We start from the raw sequence: 14,457 nt of genomic DNA, 5'->3' as shown, positions 1-14,457 counted from the left end.
GCCATACCACTGCTATCCCATCTTATAAAAACAAAGGAAACTAGATTAGGTTAGACCCTGCCCATCACCTTGTTTATTACCACCAGGAAGCTCTGTACCAAATATCTCTACTTACTGGGCTACTATTCATCTGGTTTGAAGTGAAAACATCCATGTTGAGGAGTAGACTGATTTTAGAGAGACCAATCAACTCTTGACACTGTCTGGTCCCCCACCTTTTAGCTGAGGATATTCTTCCCAGCCCAGAGGCTTTCTTTTTGTAGCCTTTGTGGATTTAAATCAGCCTTTCATTTAATTCCAAGAGAGAGGATATAAGAAAAACTAAGGGGATCCTCAATGGATATAAGGCTGCTTATTATCATTGGGTTCCTCATTCCAACACCACTTTAAGAATCAGATACTCTCCTGGGGACATGTCTTGAGCTGTCACTACTCGAGAGTAAGGCAGGGATGTATTCTATGCCTTCTACTTTTTAACCTGTAAATTAATCCAATAATCCAAGCCCTCTCATCACCCTATAGTATTAGCAGGTTGAATGGTTTCCATTTTTCAATGCACAGATGATGTTGTCATTGTGTCTCGCTCTTTGGTGGGAATGCAAAGAGTACTGAGGGCTTTGGCTTCTTTCTTTTCAATGGAAAAACTAATAATAAACTATCAGAAAAAGTATTTGCTTAAAAATATAAAATTCATAACTGGAAAATTAATGGCAATGCTATCAAGCATATGCACACTTATAAACACCTTGAAATACTGTTCCAAGCCTAAGTTGGAGAGATCAATTTTTATTTGGCAAGTATTGCTCAGTGTTGCTCTTTAGCAATCATTTGAGTTTTTCCATTTGAAAAACTTTGGAACATCATGCTCCCAAGGTTAGATTGGTTCTGACCCTACGTGTCTTTCAGAAAGCACTGAAGACTTGGATTAGCCATGGTAACTGGGGAGCCTGCACAAAGGTTGTATTGCTCATGATGTTTATATGGATGTATGGATTGTAAAAGTTGCTGATTATGTTTCTTATGATTTTTAATTTGGTTTTAATAGAGTTTTATGGTTATTTGTATTTCATTATTGCATTTTGTTGTGGTTTTAATTTTGTGAGGCTCCCAGGGTCACTTATGTGAGATGGGAGGCTATAAAAATTGGATGAATGAATGAATGAATGAATGAATGAATGAATGAATGAATGAATGAATGAATGAATGATAAAATGCTAGAGCTTGGTAACAACTTTCTAGCCTTTGGCTAAATTAACTTTTTTCCAAGTACGACTGGCTCCCTGGTTCTTAGGTACCACTTTAAGTTAGCCTGGTTAAAAAAAGTTATTGGCAAGTTTCACTCCCTAGGATTCCCATTGGAAAGGCTCCACCCATTAGTTCTGAAAATGCCAGAAGCAGACTTAATGCCTTAGGCCGCATATCTGGGACACTGATCTTCAAATAAACTGCATCTCAGCCTTACAGTCTATTGTGATAACCAAATGGGTATGTGCCAGCTTCCTATCTCTCTACAATCACAGTCCTGAAATTCCACCAAACCTTTACTTGAACTATGCTAAACGCAATGCCTTTTGCAGTTCTCCTCGAGTGTTATAAGAATACTCTCCTACACCAATGTATACGTCCTTGTGGGGACAGCTCAGTAGAGTCATTAAGCCATATACTCTTTTACTTCTGTCTCTACAGGGAATTGTGGTTGATTTTATGTATCCTTTCCTGAAGAAAACTGCAGAGTCTTTTCCAGACAGTTGCAGGAATCAGGACTGACACTAAGGCACACACACTCACCAGGAAAAAAAAATCCTGAAGCAATTCCCTGGAAGAGAATATGAATTCTATTTGTTACTTTTCCAGTCCAAACGTTATTCAGACATACAATCTGGGTTGTGTGTGTGCATGTGTGTGTGTGTTTAACTGTATCTAAGTATCTAACTTCTGGTCTTATGGCCATAGTAAAGGTTTATGAACATTTTTGAACTGCTTTAGCATCTTTTCTTTATTATTTTTTCAAATGGCAAAAACTGTTGAGTCTTTCAGAGATTGACAAGCTTAAAATTATATTTGCCTATCATAGTATTCCACAATAGGTAAAGATGATATTTAATGATAAGCAAAGTTACAGGTGAAACTCAAAAAATTAGAATATCGTGCAAATGTTCATTTATGTCAGTAAGGCAACTCAAAAGGTGAAACCAATACAGTGGTACCTCTAGTTACGAACTTAATCCGTTCCGTTACTCTGGTTGCAACTCGAGTTGGTCTCAAGTCGAGGTAAAGTTTCCCATAAGGTTCAATGTAAATACGGTTAATCCGTTCCGCCCTCCGAATTTGGTCGCACCACGAGGCAAATTTCCCCATAAGGTTCAATGTAAATATGGCTAATCCGCCCTCTGAATTTGGTCGCACCCCGAGGTAAATTTCCCCCATAAGGTTCAATGTAAATACGACTAAATAGTTCTGAAACATATGCATTTTATTCTTAAACCTCAAAAACCTTCCAAATACCACAAAAACCTTCCAAACACCACAAAACACACCACAAGCCTCACCAAACGTCTCCTTGCTACCGCGATCTCGCGCACAGGAAGCCACGACCGCGTGGCAGCAGGGAAAATGGCCGCGGATCTGGTTCGTAAGTAGAGGCGGAGTTTGCAAGTAGAGGTAAATTTTTGGGGCCGGAGCTGGTCGTATCTTGAAAAATTCGTAAGGAGGGGCGTTCGTAACTAGAGGTACCACTGTATATGAGATAGACGCATTACATGCAAAGCGAGATATGTCAAGCCTTACTTTGGTATAATTGTGATGATTATGGCATACAGCTTATGAAAACCCCAAATTCACAATCTCAGAAAATTAGAATAGTGTGAAAAGGTTCAATATTCTAGGCTCAAAGTGTCCCACTCTAATCAGCTAATGAATCCATAACACCTGCAAAGGGTTCCTGAGCCTGTAAATGGTCTCTCAGGCTGGTTCAGTAGGAATCACAAGCATGGGAAAGACTTCCACAACCTGACAGTTGTGCAGAAAACCATCATTGACACCCTCCATAAGGAGGGAAAGCCCCAAAAGGTAATTGCAAAAGAAGTTGGATGTTCCCAAAGTGCTGTATCAAAGCACATCAATAGAAGGTTATGTGGAAGGAAAAAGTGTGGAAGAAAAAGGTGCACAAGCAGCAGGGATGACCGCAGTCTGGAGAGGATTGTCAGGAAAAGGCCATTCAAAAGTGTTGGGGACTTTCACAAGGAGTGGACTGAGGCTGGAGTTAGTGCATCAAGAGCCACCACACACAGACGGATCCTGGACATGGGCTTCAAATGTCATATTCCTCTTGTCAAGCTGCTCCTGAACAACAAACAACGTCAGAAGCGTCTTACCTGGGCTACAGAAAAAAAGAACTGGTCTGTTGCCCAGTGGTCCAAAGTCCTCTTTTCTAATGAGAGCAACTTTTGCATCTCATTTGGGAACCAAGGACCCATAGTCTGGAGGAAGAATGGAGAGGCACACAATGCACGATGCTTGAAGTCCAGTGTGAAGTTTCCACAGTCTGTGTTGATTTGGGGAGCCATGTCATCTGCTGGTGTTGGTCCACTGTGCTTCATTAAGTCCAGGGTCAACGCAGCCGTCTACCAGGAGATTTTAGAGCACTTCATGCTTCCTTCCGCAGACGAGCTTTATGGGGATGCTGACTTCATTTTCCAGCAAGACTTGGCACCTGCCCACACTGCCAAAAGTACCAAAACCTGGTTCAATGACCATGGGATTACTGTGCTTGATTGGCCAGCAAATTTGCCTGACCTGAGCCCCATAGAGAATCTATGGGGCATTGCCAAGAGAAAGATGAGGGACATGAGACCGAACAATGCAGCGGAGCTGAAGGTCGCTATTGAAGCATCCTGGTCTTCCATACACCTCAGCAGTGCCACAGGCTGATAGCATCCATGCCATGCCGCACTGCGGCAGTCATTGCTGCAAAAGGGGCCCAAACCAAGTACTGAGTACATATGCATGCTTATACTTTGCAGAGGTCCGATATTGTTCTATTTCCAATCCTTGTGTTATTGATGTCATGTAATATTCTAATTTTCTGAGATTGTGAATTTGGGGTTTTCATAAGCTGTACGCCATAATCATCACAATTATACCAAAGTAAGGCTTGACATATCTCGCTTTGCATGTAATGCGTCTATCTCATATATTGGTTTCACCTTTTGAGTTGCCTTACTGACATAAATGAACATTTGCACGATATTCTAATTTTTCGAGTTTCACCTGTACATTTTACTTGTCAAGAATTTCAATGGCTTGGTCATAAATGGGGATATGAAGAATATCTTAGTACTCAGGATATCCATAATCAAAAGGAATGATTGAAGAGGCAAATTCAGTTTATGAAACAACTTATTAAGAAGGCTGAGTATTCTCTGATTGGACCACATCAGGCACAGTTGAAATACTAGAATACGCCAGTTTCTGGAACACAGTATTCACCTGATCAAGGTGATGGGCAAGAGGTAGAGAACTTAATTATTAGGACCAGAAACAATAATTTCATTACATGTTAAGGTACCTACCATCTTATGTGATAAATAAAAACAATTTTATGATAATATTACTGTGATCATAAACTTGAACTTGAAGTCCTAGTACAGGAGGAAAAATATGATATTGTAGGAATCACTGAAACGTGGTGGGATGGATCCCATGATTGGAATATAGCACTGGAAGGATATAATTTGTTTAAAAGGAACAGACACCAAAATAGGGGAAATGGAATTGTATTACATGTAAAGAATAGTTACACTTGTATGGAAATGACAAGAAACAAAGATAACACTGTTTTGGGTGTATACTACAGGCTACCCAACCAAGCAGAAGATATAGATGAAATCTTCACAAACCAGATGGCCAAGATACCCAGGAAATACACACTGTGATTGGGAATCAAACTCCATAGCAAGCAGGAGATCCAACAAATTCTTGATGTACCTTGCAGACACCTTTATTGTCCAAAAGGTGCAAAAGAGAACTGGAGAATCAGCTATATTGGACTTAACCCTTATTAACAGGGAAGAAGTGGTCAAAGAAGTGAAAATGATAGGAAATCTGAGAGAGAGTGACCATTTAATCCTAGAATTCACCATACTTCAGGCAGGGAAAACTGAAGGTAGCCAGATTAGTATTCTAGATTTCAAAAGAGCTGACTTCAACAAGCCAAGGGAAAAAGTAGAAGGAATTGCATGGGTGGAAATCGTGAAGGGAAAAACAGTCCAGAGGGGTTGGGAAATTCTGAAAAATGAGATAATTAAGCCACAAATACAAACAATAGAGGGGAAAAAAGGGGAGATACCTGATGAGACTGGCATGATTACGCCAAGATCTCTCTGATAAACTGAGAAACAAAAAGGACAAGTTTTAAAAAATGGAAAGAGAAGTATGTAACAAAGCCAGAATATCAGGAAATAACCCAAATCTGCAAGGGTGGAATCAGGAAGGCTAAGGCTCAGCATGAAGTAAGGCTTGCAATGAATGCCAAAAATAACAAAAAAGGGTTCTTTGGGTATGTGTGGAACAAGGGGAAAGTCATGGAAATTTGGGGGGGGGGTGCTGATTGAAGAAGATGGCAAGATGGGAGACAGGAAACAGGAAGAAGGCTGAACTGCTTAATTCCCACCTTGCATCTGTCTTTTCGCAAAAGGAAAAAATGGTCCAACTTGTCAGAAGAGAAATGCAGATCAAAATAGGTAAGGAATTGGTGAGAGAACACGTAGTTGCTTTAAATGAATTCAATCTCCTGGACTGGATATATTACATCACAAGGTGCTAAAGGAACTGGCAGATATCCTCTCAGAGCCACTGACTAAAATTTTTGAGAAATCCTGGAGCACAGGGGAAGTGTCAGAAGACTAGAGAAGAGCCAACGTTATTCTAATATTTTAAAAAGAGAAAAAAGTAGACCCTAGAAACTATAGACCAATCAGTTTGACAACAATACTTGGAAAAAATCCTAGAAAAGGTAATTGTGGGCTTGCAAGCACTTAGGAATTAATACTGTATAGTCATAATGAGGCGCCAGCATGGATTTTTAAAAAATAGTTGTGCCAGATAAATCTTATTCCTTTCTTTGACAATGTTATTAGATTAGTGGACCTATAGATGTAGTGTACTTAGATTTTAGTAAAGCATTTGACAAAGCAGGCCACAGCCTCCTTTTTGATGGAGTGGAACAATGTAGGATGGGTGGTCCCGCTACCTGTTGGATTCAGTTGGTTCAACATACAAGTCGTCCTCAAATTATGACAGCAATTGGGAGCGGAATTTCTGTCACTAAGTGATGCAGTTGTAAAGCACAATGTCACATGACCACATTGCTTAGCAATGGCAATCCCTGCAGTCCCCATGCCATCATTAAGTGAGGATCATGGCTTGTTAAGCGAGCACTGCCTCGCAACTTCCTGCTGGCTTCCAACAACCAAAGTCAGTGTGGAAGCTGACAGAAGTTGCAAGTCCCAGGGGGCTCGCAAACAGGCTAGCAGGCAGGTGACTGGCTGCTGCCAGGTGGGAAATGGAACGAGGGGGTGTGTGGGTGGCCAGTGAGGCATGGCGCGAGCGCAGCAGGGCTTGGGGTGGCTGCTGCCAGGTGGGAGAGGCGGAGGAAGTGTGGCATGAGTGCAGTGGGGCTTGAAGTGGCTGCTGCTGGGTGAGAGAGGGTGCACGAATGGCTTGGGAGACATAGCATGACTGCAGTGAGGCTCAGGGAGGTTGTGCAAGGGTGTGCAGGTGGCAGGGGAGGTGTGGTGCAAGCGCAGTGGGGCTTGAGGTGGCTGTTGCTGGGTGGGGGAGGGTGCGCAAGTGGCTGGAGAGGCCCATTCCAAACACAAGGCTCAGGGAGGGTATGTGAGGGTGTGCGGGTGGCCAGCGAGGCTTGGCATGAGCACAGAGAGGCTGGGGGAGGCTGCGTGGGTGGGGGAGACTTACCTGAGCAACTTGCAACCTTCCCTGCCAGCTTCCCTGTTGACTTTGCTTCTGGGAAGCTGGCAGGGAAGGTCTCAAATAATGATCATGTGACTATGGAACACTGCAACTGCTGTAAGTGTGAGTGAGTTGCCAAGCACCCAGATCACAATCATGTGACCACAGGGATGCTGGGATAGCCAAAACTTCAAGGACTGGTCGTAACCACCACTCATTCAGTGCTGTCATAACCGAGGACTACCTGTAATCCTTAATGGGTCTAAGTCCATATGGAGAGAGCTATGTAGTGGAGTACCTCAGAGCTCTGTCCTACACCCAGTACTCTTCAGGTTCTTCATAAATGATTTAGATAAGGAACAGATGCTCATAAAGTCTGTGGATAAAAAGCTGAGGGGGATTGCTAACACTCCAGAAAACAGGCTCAACATTCAAAAGGATCTTGATAGAATTGAACATTGAGCCCTATCCACAAAATGCTGTTCAATGGTGAGAAATTAAGATTCTGCAGTTGGGCAGGAAAAACAGATGCACAGGTTACAAGGTAGGTGGTACCTGCCTTAGCAATAGTCCTTGGAAGACGAATATGGAAGTCTTGGTAGACCACAAATTAAACTATGAACCAGCAAAGTGCTGCAGCTGCCAAAAGAGCCAATGCAGTTTTGGGCTACATCAACAGAGGTATTGTGTCAAGATCATGGAAAGTGGTAGTACTGCTTTATGCTGCACTGGTCATGCTGTACCTGAAATACTGAGTCCAGTTCTGGTTGCAACAATACAAAAAGGATGCTGCGGAACTGAAAAGGGTGCAGAGAAGAGCAACAAGGATGATAAGGGATTTGGAGGCTCGATCCTACAAAGAGCAGTTAAAGGAACTTGGTACATTTAGTCCAAAGAAGAGAAGGTTAAGGAGTGACATGATATCAGTCTTCTAAGACATGAAGGAATCTCATAGGATAAAAGGTATGGATTTATTCTCCATAGCACTTGAAGGTAAGATAAGAACCAGTGGGTAGAAGTTTAAAAGAGACTGATCCAAATTTGGAATAAGGAGGAATTTCGTGACTGTAAGAGCTATTAAGCAGTGGATGAGCCTGCCTCCTGAAGCTGTGGGTGCTCCATCACTGAAGATTTTCAAGACAATGGACAGCCATTTGTTTGGGATGGTATGAAGCTACCTGCTCTAGGCAGAGGGTTGGACTAGATGACTCCAAGGTCCCTTTCAACACTATGATTCTATGATACTAGACCATTTGATCCCTTGGAAAAGGAAGGGTCTATATATCACTGCTGGCTTCATTACCTGACAGGAAAATGTGATGATCCTGCTAGCAGTCAATATCATTGTCACACAGTATTTAAAATGGCAAAGTGGTATATCCAAAAACTGTGAAAGGGCATCCCCTATCATAAATGAATTTAGCTTTTTAGCACAGATTACAGAAGTAGATGACTTAGCCGGTATTTTTAAAAAGGCGATTCTAAAATTGGGTTAAGGTATAATTTATCTGCTGTAGTGGGGTTTTCCACTCATGACAGGTCCTATAGGACACAGTACAGTTTAGGGACCATCCAGTCAGCCAGATTTCTGGTTGCTCATTGTGTGGCAATGGATTTATCATTAACTTATTTAATCCATAGCACCTTCAATTTATTTCTTTTAAAACAAAAAAGGAACATTAAGGGTAGTACAAGATGAATATGTTTCTATCTATATAAATAAATAATTCCAGAATAAACAAACAAATTCTGGAAGTGGATAAACATCTGAGATGAAAAATTATTTTTCTACAATTAAATTTTTCCATAACTTATGTATAACTCCTGATCTCATTGTAAGTATATATCATGACTGACATTACTGATATACTAAATCTAAATTACTCACTGGGTTGAGTTCTACAGGCCCGGACTGGACGATCAGAGGGTGGATCAACTTCAACCTTTTTTCCTGGATCAAAGTCATCCATTTCACCCTCAGTATCACAATGTTCCTTCTCTCTTTTTCTTTTCTTCTCTTCCTGATATCAAAAAACAAAAAGCATGATCAATATTTTCATATATAAATATAAGTATATATTTACACAAAACATTCATTACTGTAATATAAAGATTAGTAAGCACTTTAATTATATTAAACAGAAGACAAAATAATGAAGAATGACTCTATAACATATTGTCGAAGGCTTTCACGGCTGGCATACGATGGCTGGTGTGGGTCTTCCAGGCTGTGTGGCCGTGTTCTTGAAGTTTTGTTTCCTAACGTTTCGCCAGCACCTGTGACCGGCATCTTCAGAGTGCAGGAGCACAGACAGGAGCAGTTCTCTCTGTGCCCAGGGTGATGTGACCCTTCTGTGGGTATTTATAGAGATCTGAGGGGGGGGGAGGGGGGATTGGGGGTGGGGGGGGTTGAGTTACTGAGTGGCTGCTTGTTTTGGTGTCAGCATCTGTGTGTATCTTCCTGGGGATTAGGCAGGGTTTTTTCTTCTATTGAATTGTTAACGAGGGGCTGCTGGGGATGATTAGCAAGTTCATTGTGTGAACTGTTCACATGTCCTGGTGGTTGAGCTGAGTTCGTTGACCTTTTGCAGGCTGTATTTTTCAGGACTGGTAGCCAGGTTTTGTTGATTTTTAGACTCTCCTCTTTTTTATTGAAACTGTGCTGGTGTTTGTGAATCTCAATGGCTTGCCGGTATAGCCTGGTATAGTGACTGTTGGTGTTGTCCTTTTGTCTTTTGGATCCCCTCACCGCCGCAGGAGTATACCGCATACCATGCAGTTGCGGGCAAGTATACATTGGGACCACAAAACGCAGCATCCATACCAGGATAAAAGAACACGAAAGGCACTGCAGACTACAGCAACCAGAAAAATCTGCAGTAGCTGAACATGCTCTCAAGCACACTGGACACAAAATCCTATTTGAAAACACAGAGATACTGGACAACACCAACAGTCACTATACCAGGCTATACCGGCAAGCCATTGAGATTCACAAACACCAGCACAGTTTCAATAAAAAAGAGGAGAGTCTAAAAATCAACAAAACCTGGCTACCAGTCCTGAAAAATACAGCCTGCAAAAGGTCAACGAACTCAGCTCAACCACCAGGACATGTGAACAGTTCACACAATGAACTTGCTAATCATCCCCAGCAGCCCCTCGTTAACAATTCAATAGAAGAAAAAACCCTGCCTAATCCCCAGGAAGATACACACAGATGCTGACACCAAAACAAGCAGCCACTCAGTAACTCAACCCCCCACACACACCCCCAATCCCCCCTCCCCCCCCTCAGATCTCTATAAATACCCACAGAAGGGTCACATCACCCTGGGCACAGAGAGAACTGCTCCTGTCTGTGCTCCTGCACTCTGAAGATGCCGGTCACAGGTGCTGGCGAAACGTTAGGAAACAAAACTTCAAGAACACGGCCACACAGCCCGGAAGACCCACACCAGCCAATGACTCTATAAGATTTTTAAAGGGAAGATGGCTCCTTCAACCTTGCAGCATGTAGCTAGGAGAGAGAGCAGTGAGACATTCTGGTTCTAGAGCTGTTAGGTATGATTTCTCCAAGCACAAATAAGGCAACTGCAGCAGTGGGAACAATAGCCTCATCCTTTAGTTGAACTGGATTTTGTTACAGAAAAGTGGTCACATAGATAGAAAGACAGACAGTTTTTCTATAGAACAAAACAAAATAAGCCAGAATAGCTTATGGAACAGATATGATACTATAGCTATGGAAGCAGAATTCAGAGAGGATACAATCAAATAAGTGTGGACAAAAATATTTTATCTCCTGTCACCAAGGATAGTATATAATAAACAATGTGGAAAGACTGGAGTTTAAAAATCGGGATATATTCACCAATAATCTCAGCTAGAAAGCCCATTCACATTCTTCCCACTTCAAACCCTAGATGAAAAGGAATTAGCTAACAGAGACCTTCGATTTAGAAACTAAAATGTAGGCAAGAAGTAACTTAAGATAAGTTGAAAAATGATGGAAGGTAAGAAACAAGATCAAAGGTTAGCTTGCCAAAGAATTAACCATGGAGTCCTTGGTGCTCCCTGAGTTGGTCATTTGCTTGCAGATGTTTCATTATCCAATTAGGAAACATCATCAGTGCTAATGAGTGTGGGATATGCTCCGTTTATAGGGAGTAAACTGTAGCATGCCCTGCCAGTGTAAGTGGGGGTGTGGTTTTCTCCTTGGTAGTTCCTTATTTTTCTGCTTGCTTGTTTGTCTGGTGTTAATCCCTGCTTATCTGGATGTAGGCTGTTGGAGAGGATGTGTTCTGGTCTTTTTGTTTCCTTCTTAGCTTTTTTATTGTATCTTTTGAATGGTGTATAAATGTGGTTTATCTCTATGTGTCTACTGATGGCTGATTTGTCTGAATGCCAAACTTCCAGCATTTTTGGATTTAGCTTGGTTTAGGATGCTCACAGTTTCCCAGTTGAAACTATGGTTGAGTCTGTCAATGTGTTGTGAGATTAAGGAGTTTTCATTGTGTCTTCCAACTGCTAGTTGGTGTCCATGGATGCACTCTGCTAGTCTTCTGCCTGACTGTCCTGCATAGTGGCTGTTACAGTCCTTACACTGTATGTTGTAGATGACTCCTGTTTTTTCTTCTTGGGCTACTGGGTCTTTTGGTTTATTTAAGAAGTTTTGGAGGGCTTTAGTTGGTTTGTGTGCTATGCTGATGCCATGTGGTTGTAATAGTTGGTTGTTTCTGAGATGTTTTTGATGTATGGTAGTGTTATCCTTTTCATAGCTTGTGTTGGTTGTGCTGTACTGGATTGTGTGGTCAGGCACTTTTTGATAAAGTTGTGTGGATATCCATTTTATTGGAAGATGTTGTTTCCTTTTGCTGGTGTTCTGGGCTGCTGCAGTGCATTTGTACACATCTGAATAATGTTCTTACACAGTTCTTCTTGTGGGAGGTTGGGTTGTTACTTTGGTAATAGAACACTTGATTAGTGTGGGTTGTTTTTTAGTGTGTTGTTGTTTTCTTCTTCCTTGTGAATTTTATTCCTTTGAAGATGCTGTTGATTGTTTCATGTGTCTTCTCTAGTTGTTCCTTTTTTATTATGATGAAGGTGTCGTCTACATACCAGACCCATGCTTTCAGTTACATGTGTGGGAGCGCTATGGTTTCTAGATGCTGCATTACAGTCTCTGCTATGAATCTTGAGAGTGGTATTCTCTTCTATTGAAAGAATAAACCAGCCAATAATGGATCATCTCTCCAGTCTGGGAAAGCGGACTGTACAATGCCAACTAATTATGTAGGTCCTTTCATCAGACCTATAGCAGTAAATAAGAATAGAACTAAGGAATTAGGGATTGGGGCAATGCATCTAGATTAGGAGTACACATATGTTTGACACATATTCTATTAAGCTTTGCTTACTCAGAAGGCTCTTGGGGACAAATGCAAGTTTAGTGCGAAAAAATGTGTAAAGACGCTTGCCTAGAGAAGAAGAGAAATGTACTCAAAAAAGAATGTAAAACAAAGCTGCAATGTTAAAGCAAGTAAAACATGAAAGAACTACAGTGGTACCTTGGTTCACGAACTTAATTCGTTCTGCGACTCTGGTCGCAACCCGAATTGGTTGCGACCCAAATCAAATTTTCCCATAAGGTTCAATGTAAATACGGTTAATCCATTCTGACCCCTCCGAATTTGGTCGCGTCCCGAATCAAATTTTCCCATAAGGTTCAGTGTAATTATGGTTAATCCGTTCTGAACCATATGTATATTTTTTTTTAAACTGCAAAAATATGAAACAAAATACAGTACGAAGAGAGAGAACGCTAACCTTGCTTGACGCGACTTCTGGCATGGAGGACAGGAAGGCAGGTGGGGAGGCGGTTATTGCTTGGAGGGAGAGTCCCCCTCCCTACAGGAAGCCACGACCACGTGTCATGGCAGGGAAAATGGCCACGGATCCTGTTCGTAACCCGATCTGGCGTTCGCAAACGGAAGCAAAATTTTGCGAACGGAGCTGTTCGTGACCTGAATTGGTCATGAACAGAAGCGTTCGTGACCCGAGGTACCACTGTAATCTACTCTGATAAGACTTGGCTGATACCCAAACTGCTTATTTCTGTCTGTTTCCGAATAAACCAAGTGAAAAATCAAGAAGCTATATGGTTTTGTCCTCTCCCCATTAGATCTGGAACTTGTGTCTGTGTGTCCCTAGTAACAGACCCAACTGTGCAATGTGTTTTTGCTTTATATTAAGGATGGCAGGTATATAACTGCCGCCTTTTGCAAGAATTTAAGGATGACAAACTTATAGCACTTTGGGCAGTGTATGAGGCATGAGGCTTGCTACTACCAAAAGTATGAAAAACCACCCTCAAATATATAAAGGATGTTTATATATGCCTGGCTGAACTCCTAGCAAAAACTCATGATTTGGGTCTTTTGATTATTAATTTTTAGTTTATATTCCTTGTAGAATTAAATAAGGCCTCTGTGCTCTTCTGAGACTTCTTATATTATCTAGAACCCTAGATATCATATTTGCTTATCATAGAATGGAAACAAATTTCTTTTTCAACTTAGGGGGATGAAAGTTCAAATTTGTTAGGTAACCTACCAAACCATAATATAGAAATTAAATAATAATGAGTGTAGGGTACAACTCTATTTAACTCCCCTTTTTGTTGGTACAGTGGATATTAAATTACCCTGGTGGGTTACATCTGACCTCCACCTTTGTATTTTCATGAAGATTATGAATTAGAAGTAGCAAGTATTGTGCAATCAAGGCAGCTTCCAACTTCTTTCAAAATTTATCCTGATTAATAGAGTCATATGCTGAGTTAAAACCAATAAAGGCAACATACAGGGAGATTGAAGAAGGGGTAGAATATTTATCTATTAAATGCTGGAAGGCTAGACTTTGGTCAGTAGAAGATTGTTCCACCCCATTCTCAAAACCAGTCTATTCCTCCACCAGAAGATTCTCCTATGCTAGCCAATCCCTCAGTCTCCAATATACAGTCAGGTCCAGAAATATTGGGACATCGACACAATTCTAACATCTTTGGCTCTATACACCACCACAATGGATTTGGAATGAAACAAACACAATGTGCGTTAACTGCAGACTGTCAGCTTTAATTTGAGGGTATGTACATCCAACTCAGGTGAACGGTGTAGGAATTACAACAGTTTGCATATGTGCCTCCCACTTGGTAAGGGACCAAAAGTAATGGGACAGAATAATAATCATACATCAAACTTTCCCTTTTTAATACTTGGTTGCAAATCCGTTGCAGTCAATCACAGCCTGAAGTCTGGAACGCATAGACATCACCAGACGCTGGGTTTCATCCCTGGTGATGCTCTGCCAGGCCTCTACTGCAACTGTCTTCAGTTCCTGCTTGTTCTTGGGGCATTTTCCCTTCAGTTTTGTCTTCAGCAAGTGAAATGCATGCTCAATGGGATTCAGGTCAGGTGATTGACT

General features: G+C 41.5%; 1 protein-coding gene across 6 annotated transcripts in view; it reads right to left on the bottom strand.

The window, feature by feature from the left end:
* BRD9 (bromodomain containing 9) overlaps window positions 1-14,457 on the bottom strand; it is an 87,398-nt gene that overhangs the window by 53,790 nt on the left and 19,151 nt on the right. For all 6 annotated transcript variants that reach the window (XR_015797759.1, XM_088150189.1, XM_088150191.1 and 3 more), the window contains exon 3: window positions 8,858-8,990. Coding sequence is in view for 5 of the 6 variants with exons in the window: in XM_088150189.1 (XP_088006315.1) it covers window positions 8,858-8,990 (133 nt within the window). In the remaining variant the exon portion in view is untranslated. The remainder of the gene's footprint in view (window positions 1-8,857; window positions 8,991-14,457) is intronic.

This window comes from Python bivittatus, unplaced genomic scaffold, assembly GCF_059951505.1.
Source record: "Python bivittatus isolate LINGU-HERP-01145 unplaced genomic scaffold, Pbiv_v1 ctg000610_np1212, whole genome shotgun sequence".
Taxonomy (NCBI): Eukaryota; Metazoa; Chordata; class Lepidosauria; order Squamata; family Pythonidae; genus Python; species Python bivittatus.
The sequence above is the reverse complement of the archived record's forward strand: the minus strand, read 5'-3'. Positions and strand labels throughout refer to the sequence as shown.